Source organism: Lipotes vexillifer, unplaced genomic scaffold, assembly GCF_000442215.2.
Source record: "Lipotes vexillifer unplaced genomic scaffold, Lipotes_vexillifer_v1.1 scaffold1009, whole genome shotgun sequence".
Classification (NCBI taxonomy): domain Eukaryota; kingdom Metazoa; phylum Chordata; class Mammalia; order Artiodactyla; family Lipotidae; genus Lipotes; species Lipotes vexillifer.
The window spans coordinates 1,687,452-1,704,450 of NW_006772405.1; the positions used below are offsets into that span (position 1 = coordinate 1,687,452).

A 16,999-nucleotide genomic window follows, 5' to 3' on the forward strand; every position below is an offset into this window, starting at 1 on the left:
GGAAAGAGTCCTGGGGAAGGCATCATGTGACAGAATTGCCTCCTGCCAGAACAGGCCCAGCAGCCAGGGTTTACTGAATGAGGTGCTTGGTGCCTCACCTAATAGCAGTGTGATCTCTGTGCCCCAGGGCCGGCGGGCTGGTATCTGTCGGTGGGCTGGGAGTGTGCATGCACGCTGAGCCTCGTGTTATGTCTGAGACATCAGGGAAGGAAGCTTCTTGGTTCATGTGTGTGTGCTGTGCTCCTTGTAAGCCCTGCCTCTGCCCTGGATTTGCTGTGTGGATGAATGCAACGTACCCAGGACACATTGGTCAACCTCTATGAGTCTCAGTTTCCTCAAATGCAAAATGGTGATGGGAATAGTATCCTTCCCCGCAGAGGTTATTGTGGGGTTTACCTGAGGCAGTATTTACAAAGCCTCTCTATTCCTCTCGTCAGCCAAATTCTTTGTCCCTGGCCTTGGCACTAGGTTTTCTCTCTGCCTGGAATCTTCTTTCCTCAGCTCTTTGCCTGGCTGGTTCCTTCTCATCTTTCAAGCCTAAGTTTCAGTATTAGCTGCTTAGAACAGCCTTCTTTGACCACTGTAAATAGCCTATGAATCTTCACCACCTTCTTATTCTCCATCACAGCTTCCTTTTATTTTTTTCCCAGGCTGTCTCACTCTCTGAAATGATCTGATTTTGTTTCCTTGTTTAATTCTTTTCTCCACTGGAGGCTAAACTCCATGAGGACAGGGGCTGTATCAGTCTTGGGATGCTGTGTCACCAGTGCCCAGACAACACCAGGCACAGAGTAGCCATTCAGTACATATGTGCTAGGAGAAGGGAGTTGGGGCGGGGGGAAGAGGAGGGGAGGAATTGCCCACTGCCGCCATCATTATCATTATCACCACCATCACCACCACCACCACCACCACCACCACCATCATCATCACCACCATCCCCATCATCACCACCACCACCACCATCACCACCACCATCACCACCACCACCATCACCAGCAACCATCACCACCACCATCACCATCACCCCCCCACCATCCTCATCACCATCACCACCACCACCACCACCATCATCATCATCACCACCACCACCATCATCATCATCACCACCACCACCATCATCATCATCACCACCACCACCATCATCATCATCACCACCACCACCATCATCATCATCACCACCACCACCATCATCATCATCACCACCACCACCATCATCATCATCACCACCACCACCATCATCATCATCACCACCACCACCATCATCATCATCACCACCACCACCATCATCATCATCACCACCACCACCATCATCATCATCACCACCACCACCATCATCATCATCACCACCACCACCATCATCATCATCACCACCACCACCATCATCATCATCACCACCACCACCATCATCATCATCACCACCACCACCATCATCATCATCACCACCACCACCATCATCATCATCACCACCACCACCATCATCATCATCACCACCACCACCATCATCATCATCACCACCACCACCACCATCACCACCACCACCATCACCAGCAACCATCACCACCACCATCACCATCACCCCCCCACCATCATCATCACCATCACCACCACCACCACCACCACCACCACCACCACCACCATCATCACCACCACCACCATCATCATCGCCACCACCAACATCACCATCATCACCATCACCATCTTCATCATCATCATCATCATCATCATCATAGCTGGAATCGTAGTAGTAGTAGTAGTGGTAGTGGTGGCGGTGGCGGTGGCGGGTGGCAGTGGCGGTGGCGGTGGCGGTGGCTGTAGTAGTAATGAGTGCTTGTTAGGTGCCAGGCAATGTTTTCTAAGCATCTTATATAGGTTAACTCAGTCCTTGACAATAACCTTATGAAGTAGGTATTGTTACAGTTGATAAATGTGAGATCTGGGATTCAGCCCCAGTTCCAGAGCCCAGGCTCCTAGCCACTGCACTAACTGCCCCTACATGAGTGAATGAGGCAGCAAGCCCCGGGAACCCACAGGGGAATGGTAGCTATTTTCCTATTGCTCTGCTTTCACTGTCACGGTTGAACCGTGAAACTTCCAGCCTTTCTACCACCTGCTTGGGCCCCAGGGTCAGAGAGACTGACCTGGGGCTACCATTGGCATAGAGCAGCCTCAGGCCTCTGTCCAGGGGTTTGGACGCAAGAGGCCATGGTGTGAAGCGGCTGTCCTTAGAGGAGGGGACGGGCGTCCCCCACGTGGACAGCCCTGGGCCTGGGGTCACATGCTGATGAGCAGCAGAGTCCAGACTGGGGCTCTTAGGCCAGGCCCCTTTCCATTTCCACCTGCTGCCTTCTCGTAAACTTCTTTGATTCTTGGAGTCCATAGCACATTTCTTGGGCATCTGCCATCCCAGCAAACTGAGAGGATCTGAGTGGATTTGGCGGGAGGGTGATGGTAGTGCAGCTGTGTGTACAGAGCCGATTTCTACACAAAGCCACTGAGTCCAAGGCGTTGACTAACCGTGTCCCCTCTCTGCCTCTCTGCTCACTGCAGATAATCGACAGTGAGAATGAGGCCCTCCTGGCAGCACTCACCAAAACCCTGGATGACATCCCCGAAGATGTTGTGCATCTGGCCGCCTTCCCAGCCCTGGATGATGGAGACGCACCCTCCTGCACTTCTGCTTCGCCTGTCCCCTCATCTGCGCCCCCAAGCCCCTCCCTGGAGAGGGCCCCAGCCTCAGCCCCTGAAGTGGATGAGCTCTCGCTGGTGAGAATCTATTTCCAACTGAAGTGATGGTGGTGGCTTGAGATGTGGTGTCTGGTGGTAGAGGTGGTGGGTGCTGGAAAACCAGCTCCAGCCCCTGCAGGGGTCTCCGTGCATCACTGGCAAGGGTTCAGGGCAGCAGCCTGGACTGGCCATGGGAGGCCTCCCTGGGCTTCGCCTGCAACACTGTAGGCCCTTTGGGATTTCATGGGTTGACCCTAAGTGTGTGTTAAACCCTTGAAATTAAATGTAAACATTTTCCTAAAGATGATGCTTACACACACAGTAAAAATTCAAGCAGGAAGTATGGATAGTTAAAAGCAGAACCTCCTTACCCATCTCATAATTGTTTTTTCCTACCTTAGAAGTAACCATGGTTACTGATCTGTTGTGTGACTTTCCTCTTCCATTTTCTTTTTAACTACAAAAGGAAGCCTCCATTATATACTGCCCTGCACCTTGCTTTTCTCAAGTGAATTGTGTGTCTTGGGAACTCTCTCCGATGAGCAGAGGTATCTCTGTTTTATCCTTTTTGTTGGCTACATAGTGTTCCTTCATAAGGATGTACCATACTTTTTTAACCAGTTCCCTGGTTGGCAGATACGTACATTGTTTCAACTCCTTTATTGTTCCATTGCTTCAGTCTGTGTCCTGTTACTGGCCTTGGCCATTTGTAAGTGGATACATTCCTGGAAAAGGAATTCCTTGGTCGTAGGATGTGTGGTTTTTCAGTTTAGGCAAATACTTCCAGTTTGCCCTCCAAAGAGGTTGGACTGGTTTGTGCTTCCACCAGCAAAAGTTAACTGCCACCTGAGTGTCCGTGGAATGTAGAAACGTACACATGGCATTGCAGGTTTCTAGGGAGAAGGTCTCAGCTTTTTCAGATTCCGAAGGGTTCCAGACCTCAGAAGTTGCTGAAAGCAGTTGCCCTTGACTCAGGCTTAGGGTGCCAGAAAGCCAGATGTCCTGGCTTGTGAAGAGCAGCTCATCTGTCTTGGGCTCCTCACCTTGACACTGTAGCTCCTAGGGGCTGGTGAGACTTAGCTGGAAAATCAGAGCCTGTTGGAGGTGGAAGGGGTCTTTGGTCGTGAAGAGTTAGAGCCGGACAGGCCCTTGGTGACCGTAAAGTGTGACTCTGGGGAAATTGAGGCCAAGCGAGGGGAGGGCCTCTCCCAGGGTCACACAGCAGGTTGGTGTGCCAGCAAGGACCGGAGCTCAGGTACTCTGACTCCTGGTCCAGGACCCCTTTCCCTCTTTCCCGCTGCCTGCAAGTTCCCCAAAGCAGTGTGAAATATTTAGTAAGCACCTATGTGTGCCGGATACAAGCATATGTTCAGTCCCACATTGTGGCTCCTGCTGATAAGTGTTGTGCTTCCTTTCAGACTAGAATCAGACCTCCTGGGTTTGATTCCCAGCCCCACCAATGAATGCTTATGTGTCCCTTAGGCACCTAGCCTCCCTCTGACCCAGCTTCCTGGTCTGTAAGGTGGGGTTAACAATAGTGCTTATCTCAAAGGCGGTTGGGAGGAGTACAGCAGATTAATACATATAAAGAACTTAGAACAGTGCCTGGTACAAAGAAGTGTCTCAAAAAGTGCTATCTGAGTGATAGTCCCAGCACAACTGGTGGTGGTGGTCATGGAACAAGAGGAATTCTGTATGGGACTCTGGAGAGGGACCAACCTGGAAGAGGTAGAGAGTGACCCTTGCTGGTCACCGGTTGTTCCCTCTCATGCCTTAGACGGCACTTTTGTTTCAGGCACTGGGCTAGGCACACAGGAAACAGATTCACCATTGAGACTCCCCGCATACCAACAGAGTTCTAGAAAGGCCCTGAGAATTTATACAGACACCCGGTTCTTAACCTGGAGACATGGGTCCCAGAGAGTCTACCTCTGGACTAATGGGGACCCGTGGACCTCTACATAAATGTGTGTTTTTCTGAGGTCAGTAGCTTCTCTCATATTCTTAGAGGGACCCCTGAGTCAAAAAAGACCCAATCATTTAGTCTACCTGCCCCTGTTTTACACACACACAGACACAGACACACACACACAGACACCCCCCCCCACACACACACACACATACCCCCTACCTTGGAGAAACCAAGGCTGGTTTCTCCCAGTCCTTTCCCTCTTCCTCAAGGCTGGGAGAGGGAAAGGACTCACCCAAGGTCTCACAGTGAGCTGGGATTGAACTGAATCAGAACCAGGTCCCTTGCCTCTGGTCTAAGAATCTTTTCCTGTCCACGCCAGAGAATCACAGATGTGTGTGTTGGTCTGGGGTTGAGGTAGGGTGGTGTGGCTCATCCAGCTCCTAGGGGAGTGGTGAGTGGCCTTTACTTTGGTTCCCAGGCCTTTGGCAATCCTCCTGGGGGTCATGTCCCTTGAGGAAACACTTGATGCTGTAGCAAAAGCCCATCATGCTTCTTGACTTGTTCTCAACCTTGGCTGTGGTAGGATCCCTGGCGAAACCCCCAGGCGTACTCAGCTCCTTGCTTTCTTGGCTGGGATACACTGAGCACTTTTCCTCCGGGTACAGAAGCTCAGCAACTTTTATAGAAAATTTAGAAAAGCCAGACAAGCTTAAGCAGCTTCCACTTGTGTGAAAACAGCTGGCTGGGTTGGAAGTGATGTATATATATATATATTCTTGTATGATTGAATCCCACCTCATGAAAGGTCACAGAAAGTGGTGTATGTGTACTACGAGTATATGCAGAATGTCCCAATCAAATGTGTGCATCATATTTCAACAGTAGGATGGGTAGACATCACCCAACATCTGTCTGGGTTTCTCAAGATCACAGATATTCCTCTTAGGTTATTAACTCTCAAAAGGACTTACATTTTATTGGGATGCCTGTATGGGTTTGGGATTGTTAGACAGCCTGCTTTCTGTACTTAATATATTGGGAACATATTCTAGGTCATTAAGTGCCCTTCCTGTGTTCCACCATGGCCCTGTGATGTTGGGGTCAGGGTGTGGTTGGTCCTGAGGGGCTGGCTCTGGGCCAGGCTTCTCCCTGAGGTGCACTTCCCCTGTCTCTGGCTGCAGCTCAGCCCCGGCTCCTCTCCTCTCTGTTCCTCCCACAGCTGCAGAAACTCCTTCTCACCACGTCCTACCCAGCCTCGGCCTCTGACGGCCAGAAGGAAGGGACCGCCTGGCGCCAGGCAGGCCTCAGGTCCAGAAGCCAGCGGCCTTGGGTCAAGGTATTTCTGCACATGCCCCCAGACCCACCCAGGCCTCTGGGGGTCTCTGGGGAGGGCGGTGTGCACCTTTCCGCTCTTGTTAGAGGCCATCAAGTTCAATGCACTTCCAGCTTCCCTCTTTGCTCATCACACAACCCTTGTCGCTGATATGCTGGGCACTGCTTGAGACCCAGGCCAGTCTGGGGTTCTAGAAAGAGCCTTGGGCTTGTTCATGTGCAGTTGACCCTTGAACAACGTGGGTCTGAATTGTATGGGACCACTTCCACGTGGATTTTTTTTCAGTAGTAAATACTACAGTACTGCAGGATCCGCAGTTGGTTGAATCCATAGATGCAGAGGAACCGTGGCTGCTGAGGGCTGACTAGAAGTCATATGTGAATTTCCCACTGCGCGCGCGGCTGTTCTACCCCCTGCAACCCGCACATTGTTCAAGAGTCAACTGTACCTCAGTGTTCCAGGCACTGTGTTAGATGTTGGGTTAGAGCAGGGACGAGGAGGATGTGGCCTGCCCTCAGGAAGCTTATGCTAATGATGTGACGGAAGGAAACAAAAGATCCTCACTGGCACCATGGAGGCCATAAGGAGTTTGGATTTCTCTTTGTGAGGAGCCATCGGAGAGCTGAAAGCTCTATCTTGAACACCCAGGAGGGAAGCAAGTCCCTTTTCCTCCTTGGGCTCCATCTTCTGAGACTTCCAAGGAGAGGTTTCAGAGGTAATTTTCCCAGCGTTCCTGTTACTCAAAGCCTGCAACCAGCCCTCCCCTCTTGTCCCCAGACACTGCTGCAGGGCACTGCTGCGGACAGTCCCACCCCTTGGGGCGGAATCAGGATGGCATCTTTCTCAGACAGTGGCTCTGTAGGAGTCTGTCCCCTGCCTGGGCTCCCCTGGGGGGGTGGACCCTGTCCCTGTGCCCCCTCCCTACTTGTCCTGGCTGACCTCCCAAAACAGAGGTCCATCCCTCATGTTCCATTTTGTCAACAGGGCAGCAGCTAAGCTCCTTCCTGAGCCAGCCTGCCCTCTGGAGTGCTAGGGGGCACACCAGGGGCGTGAGACACCCTTGACAGCCAGTCTGGCCCCAGCAAAGAGACATTTGCACTGGGAGCAAAGCCCCTGTGTGGACCAGTGGGGGCAGATAAGGCTGGAGACAGCGGTCGGGTGGGGCTACATTGCAGAGCACCCCTGGCCAGGGGGCCTCCCCTTTACCCCACGGGTACTGGGAAGATACTGAATTGTTCTTTTTCTTTTTCTTTTTTTAACAGCTTTATGGAGGTGCCACTTATATACCATAAAAGGCACCTGTTTTAAAAGTATGATTCAGTGATTTTTAGTAAATTTACAGAGTCGTGCAGCCACGACCACAATCCAGTTTTAGAACGTTTCCATCATCCCAGGAAGATCCCCAGTGTCCCTGTTTACAGTTAGTCCCTGTTCCCACGCCCAGCCCCAGGCAACCACTAATGTATTTCCTGGCACTCTCTCTGAAGGCTCCTTGCAGGAGAGTGGGGTAGTCAGAACCGGGCTTTGGCAGTAAATCTAGAAAAGACGAAATCCATAGCTAGGAGACCTGTTAGGAGGCTGGCCATTCCTTCATTCCTCATCCCCTGAGCACTGCTAAGCGCTAGGCTCTGTGCTGGAACCTGGGGATGAAGTGGTGAAACCTGGCAATTCTGACGATCCGGGTGAGACACGCTGGGCCTGGCCAGTGGCTGCAGGGGTGGGCAGCGGGGAGAAGCAATGTGGGTCTCCTTCCTCACTCTGGCCTCTTTTCCTCTCCAGATGGACAGCGCCCATGACAGGAAGGCCCGCATGATGCAGTCTCAGACGCGGAGTTGCACAGAGCTGCATAAGCACCTCACCTCGGTGCCGTCCTGTCCCCGGGCTAAAGCCCGCTCCCCTGATAGTGTCCTCCAGCCACCACCACCCCTGAGTTCCTGGGTCCCTGCCAAGGAGGATGAGGAGGCGGGTGAGGACTGCCCGAGCCCCCAGCCAGCTCCAGCCTCTCCCTGGGAATCCCCAGCACCGGGCAGGGCAGACCCCGGCGCCCAGGTGTCCCAGGAGGACATGCAGGCCATGGTGCAGCTCATTCGCTACATGCACACCTACTGCCTTCCCCAGAGGAAGCTGCCCGCACAGGCCCCAGAGCCAGACCCCCAGCCCTGCAGCAGCCCCGCCAAGCAGGTCAGACCCCGGCCTCGGTGCCAGCACCCTTCCAAAGCCACCTGGGCTGAGTTCTCCATCCTGAGGGAACTTCTGGCTCAAGATATCCTCTGTGATGTCAGCAAACCCTACCGCCTGGCCACGCCTGTCTACGCCTCCCTCACACCCCGGGCCCGGCCCAGGCCCAAAGACAGCCAGGCCTCTGCGGGCCACCCCTCCCCCGTGGAGGAGGTGCGGGTCACGGCTTCACCCCAGAGCTCCGGGCCCAGACCCAGCCTGCGCCCGCTGCGGCTGGAGGTGAAAGGGCACATCAGCCGGTTGGCCAGGCCGCAGCCTGAGGAGGAGGAGGAGGAGGAGGAAGAAAAAGAGGAAGAGGACTGGGGCCGGAAAAGGCCGGGCCGGGGCCTGCCGGGGACCAGGCTGGGGCGGAAGCAGGAGAGCTCCGTGTGCCCCGTGCGGCGTTCCAGGAGACTGAACCCGGAGCTGGGCCCCTGGCTGACGTTCACCGATGAGCCCGTGGTCCCCGCGGAGCCCCAGGGGGCTCTGCCCTCGCTGCGCCTGGCCCCTGAGGCCTACCACGTGGAGGGGGAGCTGGGCAGCCCCGCTGACGAGGACAGTGGCCAAGACCAGCAGCTCCGACGGGGACCCCAGATCCCAGCTCTGGAGAGCCCCTGTGAGAGCGGGTGTGGGGACACCGACGAGGACCCCAGTTGTCCGCAGCTCTCTTCTGGAGGTAGTCGGAGTTGGTGGTCCGAGGGAGGGGGCAGGGCCAGGGTGTGGCAGACCCCACTGCCCGGGAGCCAGGAGCCCTGGGTTGGGCAAATCCCTCTCCCTCTCTGGCTCTCAGCTTCCCTTCCTATGCAGTAGGCTCGTTGGGCAGATCTTCAGGAACCTCCTCCCCATCTCTGAGTTTCTCATCATGCATGGGCCAGGTGTCCTTGATGAACGAGCAGCAAGATGCCTGCCTTCTTGGGGCTTGTGTTTCAGTGGGGGAGACAGGCAGTCAAAAAGTGGGCAAGAAAGGAAAAGTGATGACAAATTGTGATAAGTGCTCTAAAGAAGGCTCCCTGGGTAGCAATGTGATGGAGGGTGTGAATCTATAAATTCAGCTCCACAATGAAGTGGCATTTTAAATGGTAACAATAGTGGGGATAATAATACAGCAGTTATCTGTTATGTACTCGCTATGCCAGGCTTGGTCTAAGACTTGACACGGATTATCCCCGTTGATCCTCACAGGAAGCCCGTGTGCTGGGTGCTGTTATAATTCCCATTTTAAGACACAGAAACAAAGGCACAGAGATAGCTAATGGTCGGTTCAGCGAGTTAGTCCTGCATCTGTCTGGGGCAGAGCCCACAGCCACCAGCCTTGGAAGCTGGAACGCTTCACCATTGTGCTACACTGATTGGCCAGAAGGGGTTGCCCTGGTTCCCATCAACTCTGCAGAATCAGTAGATCCGCCAGCTGTTAATGTTGCTGAGTCTGGGGGGATCAAGGTGGATTTGAGTTGTTCCTGCCAGTCCCTAAAAGTGGCAGAGGCTTTTGGGTCACACGCCTGAAAGAAGCTGTGCTTGGTACCGATGAAGTTCAGAGGGAAACATCTGCTAGCCATGCCATGTTGGGGAAAATCTTATTTTTTTCTTTTTCGTCTTCTTTTCAGACTCTCCCAGGTGCCTCATGCTGGCCTTGTCGCAAAGGTAGATTTTTAGAAATTGTTGGTTTATGACTCCAGGAGACCTTATCTGGTTGGGTGTAGGGTGGTTCATCGGCCCCTGAGCCTGGTCCTGTCCCCACACCCCTGCCCTCATTGCCATATGGGACTCTTAGGATCTGGCCTCCTTTGAAAGGGAGTTTGTTTTTAGAAGCAGGCCCAGGGAAAGATGGAGAATTTCATGGGGAAAAGCTGACAATGCTGTGTGGCTTTGGGCAAGTGTCTTCTCCTCTCTGGGCCTCAGGTGTTCCATCATAAAATAAGGAGGCTGACAATGCTTGTCCTGTCTCCACCTCCCTCAAGTCTCTCCCGTGTCTCCTGAAAGAGCTGTACAGCTTTGATTTCCTCCAACAACCAGGAGAGAGTTCCCCTGAAAATTCTCCCCACGTGTCGCTTTCGTGGGCAGCAGAACCAGGGTCTGGCACAATGTCCCCTTGCCTTCCTGCCATGCTCGGGGAGGTGGAGCCTGCTGCTGACTGACTCCTCTCCTTCCTGTGCTCCCCAGCCCCACTGGTGACCCTCCTTTTGGCAAGAAGAGCTTCGAGCAGACCTTGACGGTGGAGCTCTGTGGCACGGCAGGTGAGCCGGGGGCTCAGCTGGTGGGGTGCCCTTGGGGACGCAGCCTCTCGGGCAGTTAGGGGGTACCCCATCGAGCCTTCCTTGCCACCGCTGCACAGGCTACGCCGGGTCTTGAGCTACACATTGAGAGCGTTATAAGGAGAGTCAGGGCCCAGGTTCAGCTGTTTAGCTGCCAACAGTTGGCACATGACCTGACATGAAAAGAGACACGTGTCTTCCCCTGAAGGAGCCCACAGTCTTATGTGGGCGACAGACTCACACCATGACAAGTACTGTTTGATATGTGCTTGTTCCAAAGACCGTGCAAGAGCTCTGGGAGCACAGAGGAAGGGGAAGAGTGGGGAGGGGCAGGATGTGGCCTGAGAAGATTCACAAAGTACCCAGAGCAGCAGGCATTTGAGCTAGGCTTGCAGGATGCATAGAAGTTGGAGAGACAAAAAAAAAGGGAAGGGTATCCCCGGCCGCGGAATTGGCATGAGCAGAGGCACAGAGGAGCGGCAGTATAGGTGCATCAGAGGAGACTGGCCACCCGGTGTTGCTCTGTGGCAGAACTGGGGGGTCAGGCAAACACAACCACCAAAGGCTGAGAGGAATGCTAGGCTGAAGGGGTTCGTCTAGATCCTGTGGGCTTCAGGAGCACCAGAAAGGAAGAGCTCTCTGGCTGATGCCCCGGGGACAATGGAGTCCAAGATCAGTTGCAGGACCACCAAGGTCACTGTGGTGGTCAAATCCAGGTGGGAGATTTTACCTATGGTACCTGCCCCCTCTGCACCCTGGGAGACTTCAGAGGCATTTGGAACGACCAGTGAGAGGGCTTGTGGAATGATTGGATGTGGGTGGAGCAGGAAGAGAGATCTTGGATGATCTGGAGGCTTTGGCTACCGTTGCCAGACTACAGAAGGGATGGCAAAGGGCTTTCATCACATGCCAGCTCTGAAAAATTACTGATGGACTGTGTGAGAAGGAGTCCCAGGCTACGTCCAGGCTCAGTCAGCAGTGCGGTAATCGATTAGTGATGCCTGCCATCCATTGGCTCTGGGGAGTGGTGACATACATGCTATTTCTCTGCCCTCCCAAACTAGGGTTTCAGTGTTCCTTGGAGAAGTGATCTGTCTCTGCCTCACATGTGTTTCCTCTTGCTTGGGTAGGACTCACTCCGCCCACCACGCCTCCGTACAAGCCCACAGAGGAAGACCCCTTCAAGCCAGACATCAAGCACAGCCCAGGCAAAGACATAGCTCCCACCCTGGAGGTTCCCCAGCTCGGGGCCGCCGCAGAGGCTGCCCGCAAGCTGCCAAAGAAGCACCCAGAGCGGAGCGAGCTCCTGTCGCACCTGCGGCATGCCACAGCCCAGCCAGCCTCCCAGGCTGGTCAGAAGCGCCCCTTCTCCTGTTCCTTTGGAGACCACGACTACTGCCAGGTGCTCAAGCCAGACGGCGCCCTGCAGAGGAAGGTGCTGAGGTCCTGGGAGCCATCTGGGGTCCACCTTGAGGACTGGCCCCAGCAAGGGGCCCCGCGGGCTGAGGCACAGGCCTCTGGCAGGGAGGAAGACGGGAGCTGTGATGTCGGTGCCCCCACCAAGGACAGTACGCTGCTGAGAGACCACGAGATCCGCGCCAGCCTCACTAAGCACTTTGGCCTCCTGGAGACAGCCTTGGAGGATGAAGACCTGGCCTCCTGCAAGAGCCCCGAATACGACACCGTCTTTGAGGACAGCAGCAGCAGCAGTGGCGAGAGCAACTTCCTCCTGGAGGAGGACGACGAGGAGGAGGAGGATGAAGAGGACTCAGGGGTCAGTCCTCCTCGCTCTGACCACTGCCCCTACCAGAGCCCACCAAGCAAGGCCAGCCGGCAGCTCTGTTCCCGCAGCCGCTCCAGCTCTGGCTCCTCGTCCTGCCGCTCCCGGTCACCAGCCACGCGAAGGACCTTCAGGTATGGATAGACGGGTGACCTCAGGATGGGTGGTGGACCCCTGAGGACCCCCCAGTTTCAGGGTGTCAGGGGAGAGAGGAGCCCTGAAACTGGGGCTGCGTTTCCCTGTGTGGTCAGTGTCCTGGTCGGAGGCCCTGGAGGTGGACTCCTTGGGGGGAGTTGTGGGCAAGTCCTGTATCCAGGCAAAGCCTGCTGTGTGGCAGTCAGGAGTGGCCCAAACCTCCTGGCCTCGGGGGAGGAAGAAAACCCACTTTCTGGCCTATTGTGGCCTGATATCCAAATGAACTTGCCCCTCATTCATCTGTTTCTGTTTTTATATTTGTAAGATGGTTAGGTTTTTGGGTAAACATATACAGTTAACCCTTGAACGAGGCGAGGGTTAGGGGCGCCAATCCTCCCTACAGTCAAAAATCCCGTGTAATTTATAGTCGGCCCTCCTTATCCGAGGTTCCTTCGTATCCGCAGATTCAACAAGTGCCGACAGTGTAGTGCTGTGGTATTTACTGTTGAAAAAAATCCCAATGTAAGGGGATCCACAGAGCTCACATCCATGTTGTTCAAGGGTCAGTATACCCACACAGTGTAATACCTGTGTGATGTTTACATGTGAAAGGAAGATCAGCATAATTCTAATCTATGTTCAAAAAAAAAAAAAAACCGGGATTTAAAGCAGTGATAAGGTTTATTCCCACTTCTCCGTGCTGCTGAGTTGCACAGTGTCTTCCGGCAGTCACCCGCCCCCGTGGGAGCTCTTTTACCTTCGCACAGGGATGATGTGTCATGAGCCTGTTTGCTCGTACCATCTTTGCTCACTGAACCGGACTGTAGAAGGAGCTGGTCCAGAATTCCGTGGGGGGCTGGGCAGAAAGAATGGAAGTTTGGCATATTTTGATGGAGATAGATTGCTTCTCTCCCTGCTCACAGCAGGACCTGGCTCTTCCTGGGGGAGGCCTGAGGAGGGTGGGTGCAGGTCCCAAACCCTCTGCCCGAGATGCACCTGAGTGACCACCAGATGGTGCTCTTGGGTCCGGAGCAGTGCAGAGTCACCAGGAGGCCTTGTTACCACACAGATGGCAGGGCCCCACCTCCTGAATGTCTGGTTTTGTAGGTCTGGGGGTGGAGGTGGAGAATTTGCATTTCTAACAAGTTCCCAGGGAGTGATGACGTTGCCAGAGTGCCATGTTCTGAGAGGCAGAATTCAGGTAATAGAAAGATACCTTTTCTTAGGAAAATTCTGCTTTGTATTTCCTTATCTATACCAGTAGCTCTTAACTGAAAATCTGATTAAAAGCAAAGCCTCCTTTCCCCATTAAAATGAGCATAGACGTCTAACTGAGCATTCAATTTTAGGGGATTTGTGGACTCCCCAGACACTAACATGCTGAAGTCCTGAACTATCTGTCACTTGAAATGAGCTTATCTTGAGCAATTTCTCTAAAAGCCCTTCTACGTAATAAGCCAGGACGGTCAGTCAGAGCCATCTTCCGTCAGACCTCTCTGAGCCCTCCTTCCAGCTCCGTTCTCCTTTCTCCAGGGGTCGCTGTGAGCTAGCCCACCTGTGTTCTCATTAGGCGGTTTCCTCTGCAGCATCTGCTCAGAAGCTGCTACGGTTCTTGTCCTGTTGAAGCGCATCCCCCAAGGCAGGAGCTGCAGTTCCTCGGCCTCCTTCCCCTCCTGAGCTGTTCAGGGCCTGTACCCGTGGGCTTGTCTGCAAAGAGTTGGGGGCCTCTTTCGAAAGCCCCATAGATTCTCCTTTTCCTCTTCTCCCTTTTGGGCCAAGTTCAGGGCTGGCTTTCTCTGCCACTGGAGAAGGTTAATTGGTTAACTTGGTTCCTGCTCAGCTGCCTGGCAGAGCTTGGTGGCTAGTAAACCTGAAAAACTCGTCATCAGTCTTCTCCAGACCAGCATTTCTTTACCTGTGCTTCTGCTACCAAACGACAGTCAACAGGAAGCACTTTGAGCTGGTTTAACAAGCCCTACAGCATCTTCCAGTCACTCTCAGCTCTTCATGGGGGGGAGGCTGCCAATTCCATTGCAAATGGATGATGATACTATTATTGTATAGTACTTTAAAGTTTGCAAGTCACATCCCTTTCTTTTACCCTATGTGAGCTTCACAGATGCACTTGGAGGGTGCGTCTGCCTCGTATCCCCATTTTATAGATGAGGAAGCTGAGGCTCAAAAACGTTCAACAGAAAAATATAGCCAGCAAGTATTGAGCTGTTCCTGGGCTAAGCGTTTATGGGCGTGTTCTGATCTGATCCTCCCAAATGGCCTAGGAGGCAAATACAATTGATTCTCCCTAGTTTACAGGTGAAGAACTGGAGCTGAGGTGGCTTAAGTAGCCAGCCCAAGGTCACCAGCAGGGAGGTGGTAGAGTCAGCATTGGAACGCTCTCTGACTCCGGAGCCCCTGCTCTCATCCTCTGCTCTATTCCCAAGGACGCAGACAGCGTGTGGCAGAGTTGGGACTCACCCATGCCCCACATGCCTTGCTGCTTCCACTCTAGCAGCCTGGCCCTCAGGAGGAGAGGGCAGTGTGCGGACAGTCAGGAGGGCGCAGGCGTGCGGCATCCAGGAGCCTCTCAGGCTGTGCATCTGGGCTGACTGGTTCCCTGACCCCCAGGACCCGGGGGCTGTGGTGGCTGCTGGGGCTGCTGCCCGGTGAGGCTCCAGCCACTGGAGGGAGAGCAGTGGGTCTGGAATCAGCAGACCTCCCACTAGCTCTGGCTTCCTTACTTTTTAGCTTTGCGCGAATTTCATACTGAACCTGAGCTTCAGGGTTTTCATCTGGAAAGTGGGGAAACATGAGACCTCAGAGGATGGTTTTTTTTCATCAGGTCAAATACCGTAATGAAGCGAGAGGGCCTTTCCACCCGCGTTGGCATAGAAAGGTTCACAAGGTTTGCTTTGATTAGCAAAGTGGTGGTTCTCAGTGATCTCTTCCCAGAAGCTGGCAGAAGGTATGTGCTGGTCACGTGTTCAGACCCACAGGCGACCCCGGGCGGTCACCGCTGAGGGGGAAAGCCCGGCTCCCTCAGGAGGGCCTTCTCATAGTTCTGCCCTCACGAACGAGTCCGAAAGAAGCGGAGGAAGCACCCCTTGCCTCCTGAGCAAGTCCTTCCCCCGTCCCCCGTGGTTCCTGCCGAGAGTGAGTGCCTCTGCTTTGCTTGTTCACTGACAGATGTGAGAGCAGAGGGTCGTGTTCAGACAGAACGCCAAGTGTCCGGCACACCAGGAAGCGGCGGGAAAAGGCCATTGTAAGTGAAATGGGGCCCCAGAGCCCAGAGTGAATGGGGATGAGCAGGGGCATCAGGAAGTGCTAGGGCTTCGTAGACCTGAAGCCCTTTGAGGTCATCTGTGGCCTGCAGGAGGTAGTTATATTTCTCTCATTTAAAAAAGCACAGGGGTCACCGAAGGGCATCAAAGGTGGCACCGTGCAAAATGCAGCCAAGGGACTGGCTGGGAGGCGTGCAGTTGGTGAGCACGTAGGGCTCAGCGTCAGAGGCTTGACAGGGCCCGGGGGACAGGTGGTGACGGGGGAGCAGAGCCGGCCCTGCTTCCACTTCGGTGTGACCGTCAGTTGCTCCCCAGCTTCCCTGAGCCTCAGTTTACTCATCTGTACACAGGGTCCCCCGGCGCGATCGGGGCTAAGGGACCAAGAGAGACTCTCCCTTCCTTCTGATCTGTCTCCTTAATCTTCTCCCAGAGTTAGTTCAGAGGCCAGGCTGTGCCTGGTGGACCCACTGCAAAGCACCCCGTAGGGAAAATTCATCAGGAAGCTGCGGCGAGGAGCTGGACTCATCTCCTCCATATCACTTAGAAAGGAGGGAAGGGAAAGTAAGACGGAAGCACGAACTGACAGACAGACTCTCACTGGATTGTCCATCTCTCCCCCAGCATGGTGCTTCAGGGAAGGGAACACATGAGGTACGCATACCCCAGAGGTATGCATGCAGCTGTCTCGAAGCAGGTACTTAAAACCATGTGGAGCGTCTTCCTGGAAACCATGTGTGACCATTCAGCAGTTGTGACATGCCCTGTTCTAGGTGCTGGGTGGCAAAAGTGAACGAGACAAACAAAGTCCCCACTTCCCATGGTTGGGCCAGAAGGGAGAGAGAGACAACAGACTCATAAACAAATCAATAAACACTGTAATTACAGATTGGGAGGTGCACTATGAAGTTAATCACGTCATGACTAAAATGTCTGAAACAGTCGTGTTTTGACTGGTGGGGCTGATGTATTTATATGGTCGTCTAGGAGGGGCATCTTCAAGGAGCTGGGCCCCAAGGGCTGAAAGGAGCCAATGAAGCAAAGATTCTGGAGGACAGTGGGGCAGAGGCAGGAAAGAGCCTTGTGAATTCAAGGTGCCGGAGGAGGCTGGGAGAGGACATTGCTACACGCAGCTGAACCTAGGCCATCCTAGGGAACGTGCACAGTTCCCGTGACCGTACAGCAGCGCCCTGCTGTGGACTGCGGGCCCTTGCTTTCCTCCCTGCCCTCAGTGGCGCAGAAGGGGATGGCTGGAGAATCACAGGCCTTAACCTGTTCCGGAGAAAGCCCATCTAAACCAGAACCTGGTGATTTTGCCCACAGGAGCACAGCTGGAGTTTCTCCAGCAAATCAAAGCCACTCTTCCGA

At 54.0% G+C, this 16,999-nt stretch overlaps 1 protein-coding gene across 1 annotated transcript in view; it reads left to right on the forward strand.

Annotated features, from left to right (window-relative positions):
- Nucleotides 1-16,999, forward strand: part of PPARGC1B (PPARG coactivator 1 beta) — a 106,741-nt gene that overhangs the window by 83,859 nt on the left and 5,883 nt on the right. Inside the window, exons 3-9 of the mRNA XM_007447510.1 lie at nucleotides 2,551-2,766; nucleotides 5,859-5,975; nucleotides 7,752-8,865; nucleotides 9,794-9,830; nucleotides 10,350-10,423; nucleotides 11,572-12,355; nucleotides 15,540-15,615. Of these exons, the coding sequence (XP_007447572.1) occupies nucleotides 2,551-2,766; nucleotides 5,859-5,975; nucleotides 7,752-8,865; nucleotides 9,794-9,830; nucleotides 10,350-10,423; nucleotides 11,572-12,355; nucleotides 15,540-15,615 (2,418 nt within the window). The remainder of the gene's footprint in view (nucleotides 1-2,550; nucleotides 2,767-5,858; nucleotides 5,976-7,751; nucleotides 8,866-9,793; nucleotides 9,831-10,349; nucleotides 10,424-11,571; nucleotides 12,356-15,539; nucleotides 15,616-16,999) is intronic.